Source organism: Gallus gallus, chromosome 3, assembly GCF_016699485.2.
Source record: "Gallus gallus isolate bGalGal1 chromosome 3, bGalGal1.mat.broiler.GRCg7b, whole genome shotgun sequence".
NCBI classification, from domain to species: domain Eukaryota; kingdom Metazoa; phylum Chordata; class Aves; order Galliformes; family Phasianidae; genus Gallus; species Gallus gallus.
Genome location: NC_052534.1, coordinates 31,576,039 through 31,598,790, shown reverse-complemented (window position 1 = coordinate 31,598,790; position 22,752 = coordinate 31,576,039). Strand labels below are relative to the sequence as shown.

Sequence of the window (22,752 nt, the reverse complement as noted above, 5' to 3'; positions counted from 1 at the left end):
AGTCTCCCATTTTCCCCATCTCTTTCCATGCTGGACACACTCATCAATGAAATTAACTTAGAAAACACAGGATGCTGAAGCATTTCAACTGCTTCAGAGGCAGTGAAGAGGGAGGGAATGTATGTACGCGGGACTTATTAGAAGTACATAAATCAACTGCAGATCTACATAGGAGTGGCTGAGAGCTGGCAGAGGAAAATAGATGTTGAACACGGTGGAAGACCCTCCAGCTAGGGAGGAGCTGTGCACAGCTTCCCTGACAGGTAAAGAGAAGCAGAGGCTTTACACACAGTACTTCAGGGTGAGGATAACAGGAGTTCCACATGGCATTAGGGAGGTTCACCCACATCAGCAACAGGGAGCATCAGAGAGTACCTGGACCAGAACTTACCATCACACCAGGCTGATGACAGAAAGCACCATTAGTTTCCCAGAAACCCGAGGCAAACTAGAGGTGTTGAAATGATAGCCCCCCACTGCGTGTTACCTCAAGTAATAGATTTGGGAAGTGGCATTTTCCATGATTGATCACATTTTATTGTCAAGGAGTATTCCGCAAGAATAAAGATTATTTCCCCCCCATTTCCCTTTTCCCAACCTGAGCTCGGATTAGAGCACAGCACTCATTGCACAGAAGCAGGATTCTAATCCTCTCATCACCGTAAATGGGATTAAATGTAACCATACTCTCTACTCAAGTGAAGTGAAGATGCTGTGGCGAGACCCCCTCATTCCCATTAAAAACAACGTATAGGACAACTGCGACTTGACAAAGCAGGTATGACTTGCAGTCACCTGCAGAACAGCGTGAAACAATGCTCCATGCTCCTTTTACACTTCGCATTATGTGAAAAACTTCGAAGCTGCAGCTTGAAAATTTAACTCGGTTGTAACTCTTATTTTTGATTGAGCTTTTTCATTCTAGAGCAAAAAAAAAAAAAACAAAAAAAAAACAAACAACAACCATGAACTATAAAGCTATCAATCCTTTGCAGTTCAGGAAATTTGAATAGTTCAGTTCAACTATAAATAACAGCACCGCTAGAGAATAAACTCAGTCTTCACAAAAACTACTCTCTCTAATCAAAACCGAGCTTCCCCAATGAAGCCTTGTCCCATTGCAGTAAAACTCCTTTTCATGCCTTCATTCATACCTGTAGCTGCCGGGACACAGAGTCCCGCTGCAGCTTGCTCCAACACACAACTGGGTTCATCTTCCCAGCTGGAGGGCCACATCTCTACCCCAGGACAACATGCTTTGCAGAGAAGCTTTCTGGGCAGCCCTTCTGAGCGGTACAAAGACTGAAACCTTCTAGCAAGAAGTCTGACTCCCGCTGGCAACCAGACACTCAGCTCTGCACACACAGACCCACGGCACACTGACAGTATCATCCTCTGCGTTTGAAGCATAAGGCAGCATCTAGTTTCCTCAAAGCCACCAGTAGAGCCAGAATTCAAAGCATTTGGCTGATGATATATTCACAGTACAACACTTCCAAATACCTTCATGCCTCCCAACAGCCAGAAAGATTCCTTTCGTATCTTCACAAGTTATCTCTCACATGACTACAGTGTTTTCCTGCTGGAGTAGCTCTAGTCTGTTCCCAGAGTAAGTGTATACAATAGTTTTCATTCAGTATAAAAAACATAAAACTGTCTACAGCTGCACTGAACCCTTTTGGGAAGTGTTTGGAACACAAAGATGCTCCATCAATTGCCTGAAAGGAGAACAGATATGTGAAAACTGGATACTGAAAATAAACTACTGCTCTTAGAAGAACAAGTGTTTTCTTCTAGGGTTTATAACAAGTCAATGAATGAAGTGACTGGGTCCTGATCCTTCGTATCCAGCATCATTTTTCCTACTGAAGATCCAAGCAGCGGGACATCCCACATCCTTACATTTGTATGCAACCAAGGTCTTCGTACAACTGTTAATAAGTTCTCCTCTGAAGATTTGCTACCCCTTTCTTTTCTTCGAGTATTTTCCCCAAACATGTAGAAATCATTTGCCATCCAAAGTTTTAATCAGTTATTTCACTGAACTTAAGTCATTTATAATAACATAAAAATATTCCCGATCTGTTTTGTTTTTTGTTTTTATTTTTAGCGGAGGTACCTGCTTGTCTTCTGGGGAAATCCAGCAAGGTTTGGCCACGTGTGAATAGAAGCAATAGTTCTTCAGACTCAGTAGCAAAGATTTTGTATGAGCAAAGGAATAGGCGTAGGGGAAAGAAGGGCAGCTGGGAAATGAGAAGGAGAAACAGAGCAAGAATAGAACAACGGGCCAGAGAAAACAGAGAGAGGTGTGTCGTCTAGAGGAGAACAAGCACGTTCAAACATTCATTTGTGCCACCCTCGGGTACAACAGCCCAGTTCTGGGAGCAATACCAACTGTGCGGGTTCAGAGAGCCAGCCCTTTCCCTACTGCCCTCCCATGCCCCACACTGCCTGGGAGGCCTTGTATGCACCATAGCTGCGCGGGTCACGTCTCAATTGCTTTTAACATGGCGGGAGCTGATCCCCACTGTGAACTGCACGTCAGTGCCACTGTGAACCTCTGACCCCAGCTACCCTAATGCCACCGGCCAAGTTCTCACATGCTCAGCAGAACCACCAGCGTGACCTTGCTAACATGAGCTTGAATAATTTCCTAATGCAGTTAAACCTTCCCACAGAACCTCAGAAACCACAAATTGTAATTCATGACGAAAGACACGAATACCCCTGAAGACGGTAATTCCTCCCATCTGCCCTTTTATCTCCCCTGGCTGGGAGCACAGACAGCCTGCTGACAACGAACACCCACCTTTGGGTGATTGATGACCCATGTCCCTCCCCCACAACTCACCATATGGTACAGACGTCTGCCTTGTTCAGAAGCAGACAAACTACCAGACCCCTCTTGGTAATGCAGAGAGAGAAGGGGAACCACTCCTCAGTGAACCACTCTGATTTAACATGGCCACACTGTAGCATCTACCCTCATTTAACTAACTAATGCCACAGAATCACAGCAGAGAGAAGGTGGGTAGGGCCCTCTGGGGGTCACCTGGTCCAACCCCATGCCCAAGCAGTGCCACAGGAACTGGTGTGGTCACTGCTTTCACAGTAACTACTCAAACTACAGTCTTTCCCTTCACTTGTTTTCCTTTTATTTCCCCCTCCAGTAAACACATTGTAAATACTGTTTGCCACTGGCTTGCTTTCCATTGCTCTTGAAGTGAAACCTCAATGGGGAATCTCCTGTTGTCCTCAGTAGTGCTTCTCCTCAGCACTGCCCCGCTGCTGCCAGAGGACAAAGGCTCCCCCGCCTTCACCTTCCTTCAAAAAGCACCCACTGAGGCAGGAAAAGAAGCAGAAAACCTAAGACAGCCTTTGCTGCCCGCCTCCTGTTGTTCCGAGCTGGATTTTATGCATGTTTGCTCTCTGCTTCAGCATATAATGGAGAGGATCTGCCTGCCCAGAGCGATCCGTCACAAGCTCTCCTGCTGCTGAGCAGAGCCAGCACGCCATCCATGCCTCCCCCAGATGTTCCTGTTTTTAGAGCTAATAGGAACCACATGCACTGAGGGTTCTCCCTGCACACCCCGGCCAGCTCACACAGGAAGGGGGAATTTCTACCTGACCTCAGGGCTGCTGCAGGGTGCTCCAAGCCCAGGCTCCAGCCTGGAGCTGCCCGCACACAGGTAAGGCCTACAGGTGAGGAGAGGAAAAGACAGAGCAACATATTTGCAAACACCGAAGTCCCTAAGCTGGCCGTGACATTTTTATGCCTATTTACTGGGTGCATGTCAAAAATTAAATTCTGAAACAAATCTCATCTGTCAATCCAAATCTTGACAGAGAAAATTCAGAACACTCGAAAAATCACCACTCTATCCTTTGGCCTCCAGTGAGCATTTCTCTTTCCTCTCTCTCCTTGCTATAAGGTTGGTCAGAATCCCTCACAGCTGCTTTGCTCCTCCAGAGCCACGAAGCTCTCTGCTGAATCGCCCACACAGGCACCAAAACTGTACCTCTGATTTGGCAGCAGCTCTCACTACCACTTTCACTGCACTGAAACGTTTCCTTACAGAGGTTCACTGGAATAAGTCTTCATAAAATGCAACAGAAATTGCCTCCAAATTCATTAGAAGGTACAAAATGGTTTTGGCGCAAATGCCAAAGGTACTGCCTGTTTAGTTCTGACTGCTCAATGGCAGCAGCATTAGGAAAGACAGACTTATGCTTTTTTCAAAGGAGCAGCCTTCAACCCGTGCTCAGTAATTAGTCTGCACTTCTACATGAATTTCTGTATCGGAACTAACCGTCAAGTCCATTACTCACTAAGTCGCTCAGACACCATTAACCAACAAATTAAAGACAATCACCACATCCTTGAGCTGCTCTGAAAGTTAGACCACCCTCAGTGCTGTTCTGCCCTCATGGTTGCCAAGCTCAGACCCCCAGCCCCAGGACCATCCTGCATACACTGTCAGGAGCCGCTCTGCTGGTAGCTGGTGAGGCACGGTGCAGCCACTCGTTTCATCCAGAACACACTAAAGCACTGGGTTAAAGTGCACAGCCAGTCAGAGCTCCATCAAAGCCCAAAGATCCTGATGGATGGTAGCACATTTCAAGGGCTGCCAGGTTTCTCCATTCCCCCAGACAAGCAGGAGGGCTTCCAGGGGGCACAGAGAACTTCATCTGCGCTTCTGTAACCCACTGAACTGTTATCAACTGTTACCATTTTTAATGAAACACACTGAAGGTCCACGTTGCCATCGGCTGTATGCAGCGTTGTTGTTGTTTAGCTAGTAATATAGTTAATAAAAAACAGGTACAACCCTCATCCTGCCTTGGAAGCCTGTCTTGGAAACTGGACAGCTCTGCTAAAGCCATCACAGATCGAGATCATAAGAAACATACAACACCTCCTACACCAAAGTGCCCTTCACGTGCCATGAAAGCACAGTTTATCCACACGCTCACACTGAGATCTCTGATGCTGCCATTTGCAGGGGAAGGCAGCTCTGCCCAGGGAGACCACACACCGTGTCGCACTGAGCACCTGTTAGGAACGTTTCAGAGTGACTTCAATTATTCCCTAGCTTGGTAAATCCCTTTCTGCCTCCTTGCTGGAAGGGGAGCTCTGTGTCATGTAAAACATATGAACCCTTAGAAGGCTGCAATCTGCATCCCAGTCAGCTAATTCCTTTCCTTTCACATTCCAGTCACAGCATCGGCCATGACAGAACATAAAACACAATTTCACAGGCTGCATAGCTCCTAGAATTTCACCCAAAAATCCCTGTTAATGCTTATGATTAATTGCTTTCACTATTGATAGGGCTATCCTACGCTGGCAGAGAAGCCATGCAAATGAATGGATGATACGACTGCAGTGACACCAGGCTTTAGGCTCTTTCAGCATTTGTATCTAAACACCAAGTTTATAGAAGAGCTCGGAATGTTAACTTCTTATCTACGTCAAGGCCACGATATCCACACCTGCTGAGCAAACCCTGAAGTTTCACACCTTAGGCACAAGGGGCAGAAAAACGCATCTCAGTCACAGGAATAAATGGCCTTCCAGTACTTGAAGGGAGCATACAAACAGGAAGGGGAGCAGCTGTTTATGAGGGTGGGTAGTGATAGGACAAGGGGGAATGGTTTTAAATTGAGACAGGGGAGGCTTAGGTTGGGTATTAGGAGGAAGTTTTTCCACACAGAGGGTGGTGACACACTGGAATTGGTTGCCCAGGGAGGTTGTGGAAGCCCCATCCCTGGAGGCATTGAAGGCCAGGCTGGATGTAGCTCTGGGCAGCCTGGTCTGGTGGTTGGCGACCCTGAACATGGCAGGGGGGTTGAAACTCAATTATCATTGTGATCCTTTTCAACCCAGGCCATTCTATGATACTATCGATGATTCTATGAATAAATGAGAAATGGGGCCTCTTGACCTCCCCCAGACCCACCTCCTAACAAAGGGCACTCTTCACCTGCAGCCAGACACCTCCCTGCTCTTCAGTCTAGTCAGAGGAAAGCTAAGACCCCAACCTATGGTCAGCTGAAGCATTGGTTTTAGTTACTGATGAGAACATCCCCGGGAATGGGAGAGTTTGCCCATGTAGGCTGGTTAAGAAAACATCCCTAAAAACTATCGTTGCTTGAAACACTTATCAATCAGGATGCCCACCTTTTCTGACAAAGCTTTTTTTTTTTTTTTTTGGTGGCACAGGCTCTTTTCCTACTTTAAAACAATCACAACAACGAAACAGAAAACAACGCCACACAACAGAAATCCACCTCTGTTCTTTTTTGTGCATTTTGTCCCTCATCAGAAAACAAGCAAACAAAACAGATTTAGGCTTTATTTTGTACTTAATCCTGTTTGGAAAAAGATCTAGATCTCGCAGTAAGCAGCCTACTGTTGCCGTAGAACTGAATATCACCATTATAGACAGTCACACTATCACACATTACAGAGACTGATTCTTCCAAAATGGTCACTTAAGGTTGCTTAGCTCTGGATGCTTGCAAATAAGCCTGAGTTCTCTGGAAGAGAGGAAGGAAATTCATTAGCATTCACAACCGTTCCTTACATGAACTGAAGCTGGACTAGCAGGGAAAGAATTAAAATTGTGCCTCTGTGCAACAAGTGTCAGTTTTCCCAATATATTTCTGCTCCAGCTCAGGGCGGACTTCAAGTCCCAGAAGTCACTTAGGCACCAAACTCCCAAGTACTCAAACATGCAGATGTGAGTAGTTTTGGACTTCTCCAGATCTTTTTAAAACAAGGAGAGAAATACCCCAACAACCCATCCTCAACCTTCCCGTGAGTTCTCATGTAAAGTGATGTAACTCCGGTAGTTGAGTTCCATATTTTTGCAGGAGAAAGAGCAAAGCAGACGGACTTAGCACTGGCAAAAATCACACAACTCTGGGGATTTATCCCAGGTAAACATGATGTTGCCAAACATGTTCCACACAGATGCACATTTCCATTGTTCCTCCCTTATGTTTCAGGAAACAGCGAATAATGCAGCGACCAACACCCAAGCAAACACAAGGAGATTTTAGTAGAAGACCTTTCTTGGTACCAGCGCAGTCACCAGCAGTTAAATACCAACTATTATGTTAAGAGCTTCTTGCAGTGGCCAGTGAAATACAAACCCACAAAATAAATCAGAATCTCACTCATGCATGACTGGAGCAGACAAGTCTTTTCATTCCCTAACGCTCAATGCTTGATCAGTTGCCCCTGCTAATTGCCAAAGTCAGAGTTGGCCAACATGGACTGAGAAAATGTAACATCACAGGACTTGAATATAGCAGAGCTGCTCCACAAGTTGTAACAGGAAAGGTTGCACCCCCACAAAACAACAACTTGTTGCTACACTGTGTGGCACCCATGACCCTGTCTTCACTGCAGGGTCTGGACCCCACGTAGGCTCAGGAATTTCACTTCCCAACCCAGGAACAGAAGAGTTGCGTGTAACACCAGCACATCAGTGCTGCAGAGCCCCTCACCAAATCTGTGCCTGTGGATGCCCAGTGAAAGCTAAGTGAACATTTTAAGCTATGGACTTCATAGCAAGGCTGCCCTTTCCCTAGACTGTCGTGTTAAGGAGACAGTCCTTGGAAAGTTCTTTAATATGACTTCCAGCTCCAGGAAAACACTTATGTCCCCACGCAAACTTCAAAGTTGGGCCTGAATACTATAAAAATGAAGGAAATGAGAAACAAGAAAATGACAAATTAAAAATCCATAGTACTTAATTCTGGAAACAACAAACCATGGCGTTCCTAGAAGGAGCGCTGTGCCCCAGGCACCTTGGCAGCTGTGCGCTCATCAGCTCCTGCTGTCTGAGTTGGGCAGCAACTGGGGACCACCAAGAGTCAAAAGAGAAACCCTGGCACGCACTCACATTTCTTGTTCTTTTCTTCTTTGATGTTTGCACTGCTGTCTCTAACACAACTAATGGAAACTCCAACAACTGAATCAACACACCGGGCTTCCACACGGCAGCCCCTTGTCAGAGATGGAGCTGTATGGCTGGCAGCCCAACACCAGGCTGTGAGCACCAGCTTTCCCCACAGCTCCCCATATGGCAGTCTTCATCAGTGCTTACCTGCAGGCTGAGATCTGATCTACGGCTAGAGGAAGAAGAGATGCCAGCATTTATTTGCTTTTATTTAATTGACAGACATGCATCTTTGCATATCGATACCAGGAAAGGACTGAAGACATTCCCATTAAAAAAAAAAAAAGGATTAATAAGAAAAGTATACATCACAGTTCACATAATTAATCTGTTTCTATCATGATTTTCCAACATTCCCTGCAGAATTATCACTTATAACATTGCAGTGGATATGCACCGTTTTCTTTACTACACCACCTAATCTATCAACTTCCCCCATCCCTCAGGCTTGCAGCTGGTTTAGGAACTATGGCTTTTGTAATGTGCAAACAGCCATTTCTGAACACTTCACTGGCTAGCTTCATTCCAAGGCACTAGTATATCATTCCTTTGCAACCCTACAGGGCAGCAAGAGAAATAGAAGTTGATTACAGCTAAGTATATGACACCTTACTGACTATCACTTCTGTGAACAATCCACTTAAAGTCAGCAGGAAGTGCTGAGCTTCAGGACATCTGGATCCCTCTCCCCTTTCAGGATCACATTTAGAGACCGGGTTGAAGGCTTTGCTATTTTTTAAATTTTAAACCTATAGAGAGAAGGGGAGAACATGAAGGATAAGGAACAGAGAGCAATTTGCAAGCGGTCAATATCAGCTATCAGAGAAGTATCTTAAAAGGCTCATGCAATACATCCTAAAATAAAAGAGCCAAGGTAAACAACACGTCTAAAAAGGTTGTTTCAAAGGCTCGCAGCACACAAACGTTGGCACAAAACACTTCTCACAAAGCACTACTCAGAATGTTATCATCTCACACCAGAAGTTTTACAAACCATTCTGCAAAACGTAACAAAGAATTCTGTCTGTAGGTGTTTCTCTAAGGCAGCTGTGATGCCTGCATTACAAGAACCCCCCAAGCTGTTTCTGAATACAGGACACGTCCTTTTGAAATCTGTCTCTGGAGAAAAAAAGAAACACGAGCTCAGGCAATTGTGTTGCTTTGTACTCAAGTTTCCAGATAAGCTGCATTTTGTCATAATTATACAGAGTGAAATACCACCGGACTGGAAATTTTCACAGGTCTCCAGTGAAAGAATTTATTTTGTTCTTGGTTTTCAGTATTTAGGATACCCTAAAAGTGGAGCCTTCAACAAAACCAAAGCCATTGGAAGGAAACCTCAAGAGGCTTTAGACCAAATCCCAAATGTGGCACACTGCCTCCACACTTAAGTAGGAAATAACGCAGTCTGAAGAAAGAAGAAAAAGGACTGCAGGACACAGGAGGTGGCTTTCGCTTCTTCCCAGTTCTTCCTGTCAGCAGACAGTGGATGCTCAGTGTGGAAGATCTCCTCATTCAAATTAGGTGCCAAGCTGGAAGATCTGGGAAGTAAAAGCTTGTTCAAGATGTTGTATCCCACTGATTAGAAATACACGCATAAGCTGCCTTCAACTTCCATATACAAACGATGAACACCTTCTGTAGAGCAACACATTTTTTCCTGTCTTGTAGTTTCTTCTTTATTTTCCTGCTAAGACTAATCAGTAGAAGCGCTCTAGTTTAAAAAGCGACACATTTTAATTAATCTGCACAAGACAGCTAAGTTATGCTAAAGAAATTGGACTATGCAGAAGCACAACAAAAAGCTTTTCACAAGCTTCATCACTTCTGTCCCTTATTAAGGTCCTGTGACCTTACAGTCACTACTGTAATACTGCAGTGTTGTGATGATTTACTTGAAATAATTAGCCTGGTGGCAAAGTCTTCTCTTTCTAACTTGAGAGGAACCTGCTTGATACAAGACTCAAGTAAGTAAAACAGCTGCATTTGTGGCTTAACATTTCCAGCTTTTTCATATTTAATAAACTTTGAGAGTCTTTGGACTTTACAGTCTCATAAGCTGATGCTGAAACCACTAACCTCTAGAAATTTAAGATATCTTTATAGCCTCTCCTCCTCCCCCCCTTCCCCTGTGCAAATAACAACAATCCAAGAAAAACTGAACTCAAAGCAGACAGACTTTCTTCCAAGTTACTGTTAGGCTGTGATTTCCCAAAAAGGGAAAGAAAGGAGAAATTATTCATCATTACTTCTTCAGCTAGGCTAAATAGCTCAATACAGAACCAGGCACAGGGCCACCAAAAAGCTGTTTCCTACGTATCTCATTATACAAAAAGACTCTATGAAGGGCAAGAGACTGCTTTATGGACTCCAAAACCACTGCAAGCCAGGAGAGGCCTGGCACCTTTCCACTAACACCCTGGTGGACACATGCCACATCACCTCGAGCTTCAAGTGATCTGCTCTGCATTCAGGGGCTTGCCTTCTGTAACATGGTTACACAATGATTAAGTCAGCAAATACGGCATTACTTGCTCGTATTCTATGCATCAAGCATTAGATATTTTGGAGGCTGTACCTAGTCATTAAGATACCAGTGCAGAAGGCAATCATAAAAGTAGGGATCCAGGCTTGTCAGCTTCTAAATGTCAGAAGAACTTGAATAATAATCAAAAGCAGCTCCAGAAAGGAGTCACTCATGATCAGCTTTGAAAATCAGTTTCCAAAAGCCTTGGAAACTGAAGTCCTGGAGATGTCACATCTTCTGAGGACTTCCTTTTTATGGACACCTTTCCTCCTGGCCACAGAATGGCCAAAGGACCCTGCCTGGGTCCTGCCTCATGTCTGCCCTCAGTTTCTCACTGCTCACTTGCATGCCTGAGAGGAAGAGAGAGGCAGCAGGGAGAGGCTTCACCAGCAAGCAGCACCCACTGTGAAGAGGAGCAGGAGAAGGAAGCAGTCCTTGGCATGAGGAAGCATCTGTCCCTGGCTTCTGCTTTCCAGGATGATTTAGCTTTGTTCTGCATTTGCCATGGGTGACTTCCAAAAAAAAAAAAAAAAAAACCACCAAAAAAAAACACCCTCAAAAGACAGAAAAAAAAACACCTCAAGCTGCATAAAGTTCCTCTCTCCATCCCTTCAGCCACAGATTCCCTAGAAGAACACACAACGTCTGGAGATGCTGATTACAATCAGCTCACTAAGAGACACCATGGACAGACTATAGATTGGTTTCTAACGTCCTAGCAAACCCTTCTGAGTTCACAGGCTCACAGTTCAAGAAGCCAAGACAAAGATAGACAATGCCCAATTTTACAGCAAACTTCACTTCTTTTCTGTATCGCCCACCTGCCCCAAGTCAGAAATGTAAGGGAATTCCAGTAGGAACTGGCAGCTCCAGGGCACAATGAACCTACAGTCTCAAGCAGTGCCATTGCCCAGTATGTCCTCCCCATCTTACCAGGACCCTAGCAACACCCTACATTCAAGGGATACTCATCCTGTCTTTCCTCTCAGAGGGAAGCCCAAGTAAGTATCAAACTGCAGCAACCCCCCCCTTCATGAGGCAGTTTCACCTCAGCTCTAGGAACTTAGATTCTTCCTGCACATCCTTCTGCATTCCTTCTCTGGCCTTTCTTAAATTTTCAGTTCACGTATTACACACAGAAGTTTCAAATCTACATGAATATTTTCATATGTATTTACACATGAGCACAGAAAATGTGGCCTGCATTGAACTTATGAACAAATAAAATACAGCATTCAAAACAAGAATGGATCAAGCCAAAAAACCACAGCCTTCATGCCAGAGTAAATCCAGTGAAACCCACAGAAAGCAGAGGAACGCACTCAGCTGGTCTTTCCTTTATCTGATACCACTGTCGACACACAAAACATTCACCTCTCTTCAGTATAAACTTCTTAAAAAAGTGTTTTTATTCCCCCTCTAATCTTAATTTAAGGATTACTTTTAAGCTGGGAAGAAGTGAAAAAAAGAAAAGAAAACACTTTAATTTCAGTGCAGAATAGCACCCACCCAAATAAGCCCCGTGCAGTGCAGAGCTGGGGGCAGGTGGAGGCTCTGAGGCACCCCCAGGCCTGGCTGCAGGCCCAAGGCAGGCAAAGCCCTGCACAGAAGAGACTCTTGCATTCAGCTAATTACAGGCCTGAGACTTAACACACCTCTTAGTTAGGAGTTACCACATCCTTCCTGTCCTCAGTTAACTTCCCCCAGGCAGCTTCCAGATTCTCTCTTTTAACTGACCCCTGGCAAGTGCCAAGGGCAAGCACACAAGCTTGTAAAACACCATCTATTACAGCACCCACCGGGTGTGCCACAAACGGTCTCTCACAGAGAAGCAGCCGGATGGAGCTTGGTGCTCCACAGAGCAGGTACTCACCGCTCCTTTGCCCACAGCAGCTCAGTCTGTCTTCCTGCAGCTCCTGCAGCAACATAGCCTCCAAGTCACAAGCACAACTCCCCCAAAAACATTTCCAGAGCTCTCGGAGAAGATTTAGCTCAGTCACGTACACCTAACTTTCAATTCCTCTCTGGAAGAGCCCATCTGAGCCCTCCTCCTGCCCCCCAGCGCTCAGCCAGGTGCGGGCACTGATGATGCAGCTGTGGGAGAGCTGGGCCCGCCCCGCCCCACAGCAGCCACCGCGGCTGCTCCTCACAGCTGTGCCTGTGGGAGCGCTCCTGTCACAGAACGGCCCGGGTTGGAAGGGACCTCAAGGATCATGAATCTCCAACCGACCCCCCCCCCCGCCCCCCGCCACAGGCAGGGCCACCAACCTCCACATTCAATACTAGACCAGACTGTCCAGGGCCCCATCCAATCTGGCTTTGAGCACCTCTAGGGACGGGGCATCCACAACCTCTCTGGGCAGCTTGTTACAGTGTGTGTGTCCATATACTTAGCTATATGGGCTTTCCCTGAATTCATAACATTCGTTCACAAGTGATCCTCTTCCAATATTAAAAAGAAATGAACAAAACAGAAGCCCCACACTGCTAAATTGCTTAATCCAATTTGCTGATTCACCATTTAAAACAGGAACATTTCTATAACTTAGGGGCTGGAATTTCATCAGCCAGCTTGATTCCCTTTGTCCTTTAATTAAAAACTTTAACCTACCAAACTGAGTTAAGAAGCTCATCCATATTCATGCCCATATGCTTAGTTTACAGTACTCCTAGATAAAACTGTGTGGCTGTTTTGTTGCAGGCAGGCCATCGAAACCAGCTCCTACTTAATCATGATAGATGGTGTTTGTGTGTGTGTGTAACTTGAGCAAGTAGCTTATCCCCATCATGGGTCAGTAGCGCTAGGAGGCAGAGGGCTCAGATCAGCTCGTGTTGAACACTGCCTCTACAGATGTTTCTAGAATTGGCTGGTTGTTTATGTTAATGAAATGGAGTAAAATATTTTCTCACAAAATATTAATGTTTCATATTCATAGTTCTAATGCTTCATGCATGGGTTACACAAACACAGGAGGCCAGAAAAGCTTCATTCTTTTTGTACTGTCATGGCAGTTTGATTTGTTTCTTCTCTGAGGAACTTGGGAGAATCTGTAAAAAGGAAAAGTGCTGGAAAACAAGAATATAATCTACGTACAGAAGAAAGAATTTAGAAATGCAAATAGAAATGTTGGTCCTTCAGACAGAGTTAGTCCTTCTGAGTTTGCAATGCAATTTAAATTGTCACATTGCTGCAGAATTTTCTTTTTTGGAAGATGTGTAACACATCTATCATGATTACTGTGCCTATGGAAGAAAACACCACAGAACCACATTCCAAAGCATTCAGTAAGAGACTCAAAAACCCACGGACCTTGCTGGAGTCCACAGAACCCCCCTTCAGCCCCATGCACTTCACAGGGCAGCTGTTCTGGTAGCAGAGGCTGAAGAAAGATACATAGATCCAGATAAGTTTTGGATGATAGGGTTGAATCTCAGCCAATTCTTCAATGTTGATGTTATTATTGCTATTTTTTAATTCAGGCTTTTACTAATAAAACGATAGGGTTGTGGGGGCAGATTTAGGTTTGGGTGGGGCTTTTTTTGTTTGTTAGCTTTTTAATTTATTTAACTAGACAGAGGAATTGTCATTTTCCTTTCTCAATTATCAGTTGGTCGCTGTTGTTGGACAGTTTTCTAATTCATTCCATAAGTCAACACATTGATGTTACCACCTAAAACTATGTGAATCACCCTGAGACTCGGGGGGGGGGGGGGGGGGGGGGAAGGGGTGTGATTTAAATAAAGCAGTATGAGAGTCTGTCATTGTAACTATTACTTCAATGAACCAATGGCTAACTGCTATAAAAACAGTGTAACTTCATTTGTGATTATCTGTTGTTGCAGAGGGGCAATCCCAATGGGATCTGGAACCACTAACAGAGTCTTTACCTTCACCACAAGAATTAAAAGTAATCTCAATCATCCAGGAAGGTAGAACAAGTAATTTTAACTGTTCAGAAGCACAAGAACCCTACTATTGGGTCAAGGCCCCCTAACTCACCTTCTACAAAGACACAAAAAGACAAAATTCCCCCAGGAATACGCAGTATGTACACAGGAGCAGAGACCAACTGAGACCAACTGAGAGGTCATAGTGAAGAGCTAAAGCAGGTAGCAGAGACTGAGGCCCCAGAAAGCATGCAGCATCATCTCCTCCACATGGCATAAAGGCCCGCAGGGGTTAATCCGGTTAACTTGTAGCTCCTCCAAGGAGACGAAACTACGGAAGTGAACGTCTGCTTGTGGATATTTTAAACAAAAAAGAAAACATATGGCCCTCTGGAACTACACTTGCAGTTTCTCTAGTTGATATGTCACAGAGAACACATAGCCTAGGCTTAGAGCTACATGTGAAAGCTTTCTTCCAAGGAGCCATTAGAGAACAATTTAGGGAACACACTTCAGTTTTAGAAGCTCTAAGATCAACACAGCAGAAAACATGAAGAAGTTGAGAATGCTCATTTACAGCAACCAGAAATTATATAAAAAAAGGCAAAAAATACCTCATGTGCATAAAACAGCATTTTCTTACCTGTGTGAGGAGTATTTCTGCAAACTCTGGCAGACTTAGAAAAAAAAATTAAAACCAGCCTTTCAATCCACAGATGACATCTTGTGATTCCATACATAGACTAGTAACGAGTAAAAAGCAAAACAGTAGAATGTTTGTAGGTTAGAAGGCTGCATAGAAAGATAAGTAATTTATTTTATAAATCATAATTTTCATTAAAAATAACATGGAATAAAACCACAGGTACAATAAATGGTTGAAGGCAGCTATAATGCATATCTTCACATGTGAAATTTAATGGCAAACATTCATAGGTAGCCTGGGCCCAAATTCAGAGCCAGTGTGCATCTGCAATCCCACTGTGTAAATGATTTTAAAACGTTCTCTGGAAACATATTGCAAGGCTTTGCAAAGTTTCCATCAGGATTTTTTTTTCTCCTAATGTCTAATCTGTTTTGTCCTACGAACAGGGTATTTGGAGTACAAGTTTTGTGTTTTTCTGGTGGCGGTGTTTGTTTTTTTTTTACTGCCTTTTCTTCAATTGCTTTTTATAAATTTGAATACTCCTTTGGTCATCCCTCCTGCAGACTAAACAAAACAAATTCTTTCATTTCTCACACATAAGACGATGTTGTCTAACCCTCTCATCTTTCTTGTCTATCTCCACTGGATTTTTTTCCAAGTAGCCTCTAGCCTCCCTGAAGCGTGATGCATAAAATCACATAGTATTCCATCTCTGACCTCATTAGGTCTTAATAGAGGAAAAGGTTACTTCATGTTCATTTAATGGGGAACTCTTATTTATTCACTCTAGAATGCAATCTGTTTTTCCATCAAAACATGACATTACTGACCCCTGAGCTTGCCGCTCACTGGAATCTGTACTTCCACACTGGAATCCACTTCCACAGAACTACTATCACTTATCAGATCTTCTCTATCAACGCAGACCTTCTCATGAGTGAAATGACTCCTATTTATATCACCTAATTTTTCCAATTAATTTAAGTAACTTCTACTACTAATCTATTCCTTCAACACATTTTTGTGCTTAATCAGTAATTATTGCTCGTAAAGGAGGCATTTATTGCATAATCAAATCTATTTTTATATTTATAATATCAAATTATATAAGTAAAGGCCCAATTTACTGCATCTTCATAGGTGACTGACTAACAGCTCTAAACACCGATCGCTGTAATAGATCCACTTAGATCCACTTCCTGCTTTGGCTGTGAAAATGTAAAATACAGAATTTATCAAGAGCCCCTTGCCAAAATCCAGATATACCGCATTTGCAGCTTCTCTTTTCACACGTCATTTATTAAGACACAGAAGGAACTATTTGATAGAGTCTGAAATTGTGTGAAAAAAACAAAGAACTCTAGGATTGAAAAAGTAGTACAGCAAACAGTTTCCCCTGTAAGGAACAATAAAAATAACTAAAATGATTATGTTCATTTGTGAAGATCTTCAGGATAACAAAACCCATGAAGGTGACAGTGACAACTCAGAACCAGTTCCAAACTTTCAGAATTGGTTCTGAGTTGCCACAGTAAGTCCTCTGTTTTGGAAAATGTAGTTTTAATTGAAACGTCTTTAAAAGGATGGCCCTATTTTAGGAAAACCTTGCAAAACCTCTGTGCTTCATAAGGAGTCAAGGATTCAGGCTAAATTCAATACAACTTTGTCTAGTTTGTCTTCTTCCAGTCTACTGCACCTATCGCCCTGTTGTTAGAAGTTAGAGCTCACTCTATGAGCTATGAGATGCTTCCGTCATATGTATATACATATATTTCTTCACTCTTGCCTAATTTTTAGATCTTTGCAGACACCACTATAAGGTAACGTCACTGTCCTAAACTAACTGCCCAATTATTAGTTCTGTATATTGGTGCTTTATCAGTCCTCCTTGTCTTAGCCATAAGATAGCCCATGTTATCTTACACATCAAAGAAGTCAAGGGATTGTGAAGCTGTCCTTCTTCAATTTTATTTCCTTCATTTCCTTTAATAGGAATACTTCTTCCAGATATACTTCCCACATCTAGTCTAAGACTCTGAATTGAAAGCCAATGAAAGCTGGTCTTTATTTTTCTTCACAGTTGGGTGAATTCTGGATCAGTCCATTTGTGAACAAAATTATCTCCCTGCTCAATACATTTTATTGAAAACACTGTTGTCCTACATGCTCAAAGTATGTATTCTTATGTACAGGTTATGTTACACAGATGATATAAGGTAAATGGCAGTCACACGCTAAACTTGCTTTTCAGGGAATATACTAACACCACCACACTTGGCAGCTGTTCAATCAGAAAGATCCAGGATTCACAAACATGACGGAGATCTTGTAATAAAGCCATTAAATATCACAGCTGTGGTAGATTCATCTAAAACACTGAATTTCACCAGTCTGATTTTTAATATTGCACCCACTGATGTTACAAATAAAATATGGCTTTAATATTTAATTTATAAAGTTTTCACATTTCTATGTAAAACCAGCAGGAGGTTTAAAGTAGAAAGAGTTTTGTGGAAGCAACAGCTTTCTCTTTAGCAAGATTCCAATTATTCAACAGTAGTGTGTAAACATAAACATTCATGATTTCCTTTTGTACGTACCTGTGTATATATTAACTGATATAAATATAATTTGCTATAGAAACATTTTTGCTTTTGACTTTGCTGCACGCAGTTTTATGCTGGCATCACACATCAGTTGAATAATCTTTCAGAATAAGATTTATGCATTTTGTTTTCTAATCCCCATTATGTCCATTGCCAGCAGTGGACTTATTGTTCAGAGAATTGAACTCACAGTGTCAGCAATCTAAAACTAATCTTCAATATAGGATTATAAATAATCAATCAGAAATGAATGCATCATTTTCATGACATAATTGCCAGATGTTTGAAGAGGCCATTCCCATTGACTCAGCTGGAATTCACCCGCCATACACAATCACTACAGACTCTCAGTTTTATCACAGCATGAAGAGTTAAAAAGTGCGCAGTATCACAGCTTCAGTGTGAGAAGTAAATCCTCTAAGTCTTTCTGGGCCTCTCTGTCCTGAAAGAAACAGACAATCATGCATCAACTTAGATAGGATAAATCCCTTGATTTGCTAAGATGTGCCTATCCACATTTCTTTACTAACAACAGACACAACACACAACCGTAATAGCCACAGAATGTACAAGACAGGATAGAAAGTTAATTTATCAGTGATTGCAAAAATAAAGCATGGAGTGAAAACAAGAGCCAGATGGCAGCCCTCCCTTTATAGCTCTGTTAAAGCACTTAAATGTTAGCCACAAATAGCCTTCTCAGCAGACCAGTGAGCTTTCAGCTTAGGCCATAACTTTTATTGGTATGCCTTGCATAAAGTACCGCCTTGCCCTACTCTTTACATAAGCTTGCAAATCGATTATGTGCAGTTTATCCAAGGATACTTTTGGAATACCTGGAAAGGATTTATTATCCAATTAACAAACAAAAAGAGAAGAAAAAATGCGAAATATAATTAATGACATAGGTTAAGATGGTGGTTTCAGCATACAGCCATACACACCAGTAATAACCACCACAGGCTCGGTGACATCCATACCATGGTTGCTGGACTCTGCCTATGCTACTGGACTCACAGCAGAGTGGAGCCAGACAGTGAGCAAGAGGCGAGTAACCTGCTATGATCAGAGCCAATACTATATTATAAATCCTAGGACTGAAGGGAATGGCTCCTTTTAGGCTGATGCTCATGTGTACTGTTTGCACAGTGCATTAAACTACGCCCAGCCCAACAAACTCTTTCAAGGTTGGCCAGTGACACATATTCTGGCTATTTCCATATAAAACCAATGAGAAAAGAGGTACAAAAAACTCCACTATTCTATTTATTTTTGAAATGTCTCCTGAATATAATCCACTTGTTTCGTTCGCTGCTGCAAAACTTGCAAAATGCACTTTGGTTTAAATACACAGTTCTAAAAAGTCAGTACCTCATACCCACAGTCTGGTAAGGGTCCAACCACTCAACACTCGCACTCACATGCGTTTAGTAATGCAAAGTCAAAAGCACATGCACATCACCAAGTTTGTGCAAGTATTCCTAATGACAGAGACCGGTACTTCTTTCCCAGATAATGTCACAGGCAATTCTGAAAGAAAATACTGCAGACAGACAGTGAAATAATCACTGAATTTCAGGATCACTTCATTAGCTAATCAACCAAGAAGTTGGAACAAAATAGAGGACATTTTAAAATATGTTTTACGGGTGAAGAAATTCCTGCTTCTCTTTATTTTGGTTAGTTGTCTGTAATGTCATGGAGGAACAGAGAAGAATATTGAGATGATAGAAACCATATGCCAGACATGTCAAACTACATTATATTATTGGTCTGGATTAAGGCATTAATACATTAGCTGGATACTTCTCTTGGAGTCACTGCCTTGCTCCCACTGGCAACAACAGGCTAAACTATCTGCCTAATCATTTATCAGAGGCCTCAAAAGGCACATACTGCAAAGCCAGTAAGCTCTTGCCAAAATACTCTAACAGAAGGAAATGTCACACTGAATTCAGCACCCCTTAAATTCCATGTCACTACAGGCTGCCTGGAGCACCAACCCATGGCTTTCATTACAAACTGAGAAACTCAAAATTTGTATCAATACATTGATTAGTTCAGAGAAGATACACTCATTTCTGTACTGACCATAGTCAGCTTGTGAAAATTATTCTGAGCTCCATTAAGCAACAAAGTAAAAACGTTGTCCCATGCTATTAAAAAAAGATAAAGGTTTTGTTGTTTCTGGTCCTCCTCTTTTTACACTTTTCTAAGCCAAAAATAATAAAGATGTAGTTTTTTCATATCCGGATAGAGCTCAGCATTGAATGAGTTTATAGACTTATTTACTCACTTTGAATGATGATCAAAAAAAATCTGTCTCCAATCAATTGTATATAATTGTCTCCCTCCTTACAAGCAAAGGACAGCATTGGGCAAGGAGGAGCTTTAGTGAGTTGCAAGGTACCAAAATCATTGGGCAATCTTTCCTGAATCTTCCTCAAGGCTTAGGAAAAAGAATAAAACAAAACCACGATTGTTCTAAGAATGAGTTGGAGAAGAAACTGCAAATGTGCAAAACTTTATATACCTCTATGTTGCCAGTTCCAAGCAAGACTATCAGACACAGAAATATACATAGTTAGAAACTATTTAACAGACTGTGCTAATTGAGCCAGTGACTTCCAGTCAATAATAATAACCCAAATGGTAAAAACATTTCAAAAATCAGTAATGGCATTACAAAGCTGAGAATAGTCAGTGAAGGGAACTATTACGTCACACCTGGATAGGGTCCTTCTAGACCAAGAGTTGTGTTACACTAGAAAAAAAGAGAATCCTAGAACGTCGTTCTTTGTGCCAGTCTTCGTCCTATGGGTGAGAACTTCATTAATGCCCAGACTTTACAGTTAACTGGAACAAAGTCCTAAGTTCTATCTCTGGACAGCATTTCTCCTCACTGATTTCTGGATCTGCAGCTTTCTAAAAACAGTCCAGTTTTATTTATTTATTTTTATTTTATTTAAAGACAGTCTGGTTCAAACTCCCTCTAGAGTGCAGTAGGGAGATAAAGAGGTGCAAGTCATATTAGGAAGGCAATCTATTTGCGTCAGTCCCATTTGTTCACTCCGAGGCTTAGTTCAGTGCTCACTGAGGACAGCCATTTTCAACCTTGATTTTCGACTGTCAAGGTTTACATTTATTAAACATTTTTCATATCATTTTCAGAGTTGAACACAAGTTCAAATGTTCTGCAAACTGCTGCACAAGTTAGAGAGTCAGTGACTGTATTTTCCCTATTCCTACTTAGTTGCCTTTCTTTTCTGTTTCACCACTCACAGGGGATATGCACAGGAAAAAAGATCTGGGAGGCCAGAGGCAGAACAAGGGAAGAGAGGGAGTTGAAAACAAGAGCAAGACAGAAGAACTAACTGGTGGGAAAAGGGGAATGCTGGCCTAACTGGATATAGTCCACATTTTTACAATTAATTTCTGCTAGAAGAAATTACCAATAAGCATAGACACAGACACATACCTATAAATACGCATATAAAAATTAAATAGCAATTAGACACGGGAGAGAAATATAATGATTTTACCTTCCATCTCAGCTAATTGTTCCCTTATGTGCTAAACACTCTCAACCCAGGCACAACACATGTGTGCACTTGTTGACAAAGTCCCAACTGTCAACAGAGAACAGATACATCCCTATGACCACAGCCAAAATGGTAACTTCAGCCAACTACAACATTACTGTGCGCAAACAGTGCCAAATCCCAAGCTGACATGAATCCTGTAGGGTTTCACTGAAGTCAGTGTGGCTGCATGGTATATTAAATGAGCTTGGCTGCGAGGGTGGTCCAGAGCTGTACTTTGGTAACAGCTACAAGGTGCTGAGAGCCACTTCTGCTTTTGGGTACAACTGCACCATTCCTTCACAGTTCCAAGAGAAATCCTGGACTGTAAAAGAAAAGACTTCCAAACATGCACAAGGATTGTTCATTAGAGTCATGGCTCTTGTGGACAATATAAATCACATAAAGATATATGCAATCCATTCTCAATTTCTTGACAGTGTCTCACAAATTATGTTACTGTAGTAGCTGTCAACTAGCACACAACTGCATAATTCTGTTTGTCCCCTTAAATATTTCAATAAACCAATGCCATCTTCCACTTGTAACTTTTTGTGCGACTGCTGTATGTCTTAAGTCAGAGCACTTTATGTTCTTCTATATTTTTAGTATCTTCTTCTGGGGATGAACCATAACTTCTCAAGGCTTTTTGAATCAAGGTAAGCACAGCCCTAAAATATGAGGCTGATGATAATTCAACATGTTCTGATTATACTTCAAGCAGACAGAAGAACACCCTTTCATACCCAGTTGACTGGAAATTAATAGTTTAGCTAGTTCTAGGATTGCTGCTGAAAAGTTATTCAAAATTGAAATATGTTATTTTGTAACTGATGGCTGTGTAAAATTGTTATCCACCAGCAGATTCTTTTCTGGCTGAAAAGCCCAAGTTGCACTCAAATTCTGGTTTCCTTTTATTATTATACTCAACATGGAGCGTTTGGTCTCCAAGACATCCCCCTTTTCTCTCCAGCTGCTGCCCCACTACTGTGGGACTTCCAGCCCTTTCAGAAGGATGCCTGTTGAGGCTCTCTCCACCCTCTCTATTGGCCCTGAGACAATATATTTCAAACTCCTGAAAGCTTGACTTCCCTTGGCCACTTTTCAAAAACAGGAAACAAACTGCACACCTCTTCATCTTGTAATGCCTCTGCAAATCCGCCTCTGTGAATCCTTCTCCCGCTCTCTCCCGGCATCCCCAGAGGAGGAGACGCGCTCCATGTGTTGAGGAACTGGCTGTCCATCAGCTGCTGCACTAACAATGCTGCTAAAACCATGCTGCCTTCCACAGCATTTTGTCACAGATACTATATTATAAACTAGTCAATTTAATAACAAATACAATAAGCTCAGGACAGACTTTATCCTTACCTGTGAAATTACTACACTTAAAAAAAAAAAATCCTTAGTATTTTTGGGGATTGTTTTTGGAGGGGGGGGGGGGGGGGGGGGGGGGGGAAGAATAAGCAGACAGTGCAAACAATCCTTTTGACACGAACTTCAAAAAGATGCAGACTGAACATCAGTCTGATCA

At 42.4% G+C, this 22,752-nt stretch overlaps 1 protein-coding gene across 7 annotated transcripts in view; it reads right to left on the bottom strand.

Moving 5' to 3' along the window:
* Positions 1-15,161: 15,161 nt before the first annotated feature.
* Positions 15,162-22,752, bottom strand: part of RMDN2 (regulator of microtubule dynamics 2) — a 44,662-nt gene continuing 37,071 nt past the window's right edge. For 4 of the 7 annotated variants that reach the window (XM_015283752.4, XM_040698553.2, XM_419514.8 and 1 more), the window contains one exon: positions 15,162-18,079. In XM_015283752.4, coding sequence (XP_015139238.2) covers positions 18,026-18,079 — 54 coding nt within the window. In that variant the 3' untranslated portion in view covers positions 15,162-18,025. Of the gene's footprint in view, positions 18,080-19,132; positions 19,181-22,752 lie in introns of all 7 variants that reach the window. The other 3 variants (XM_040698550.2, XM_040698551.2, XM_046939205.1) reach the window with 1 other exon arrangement.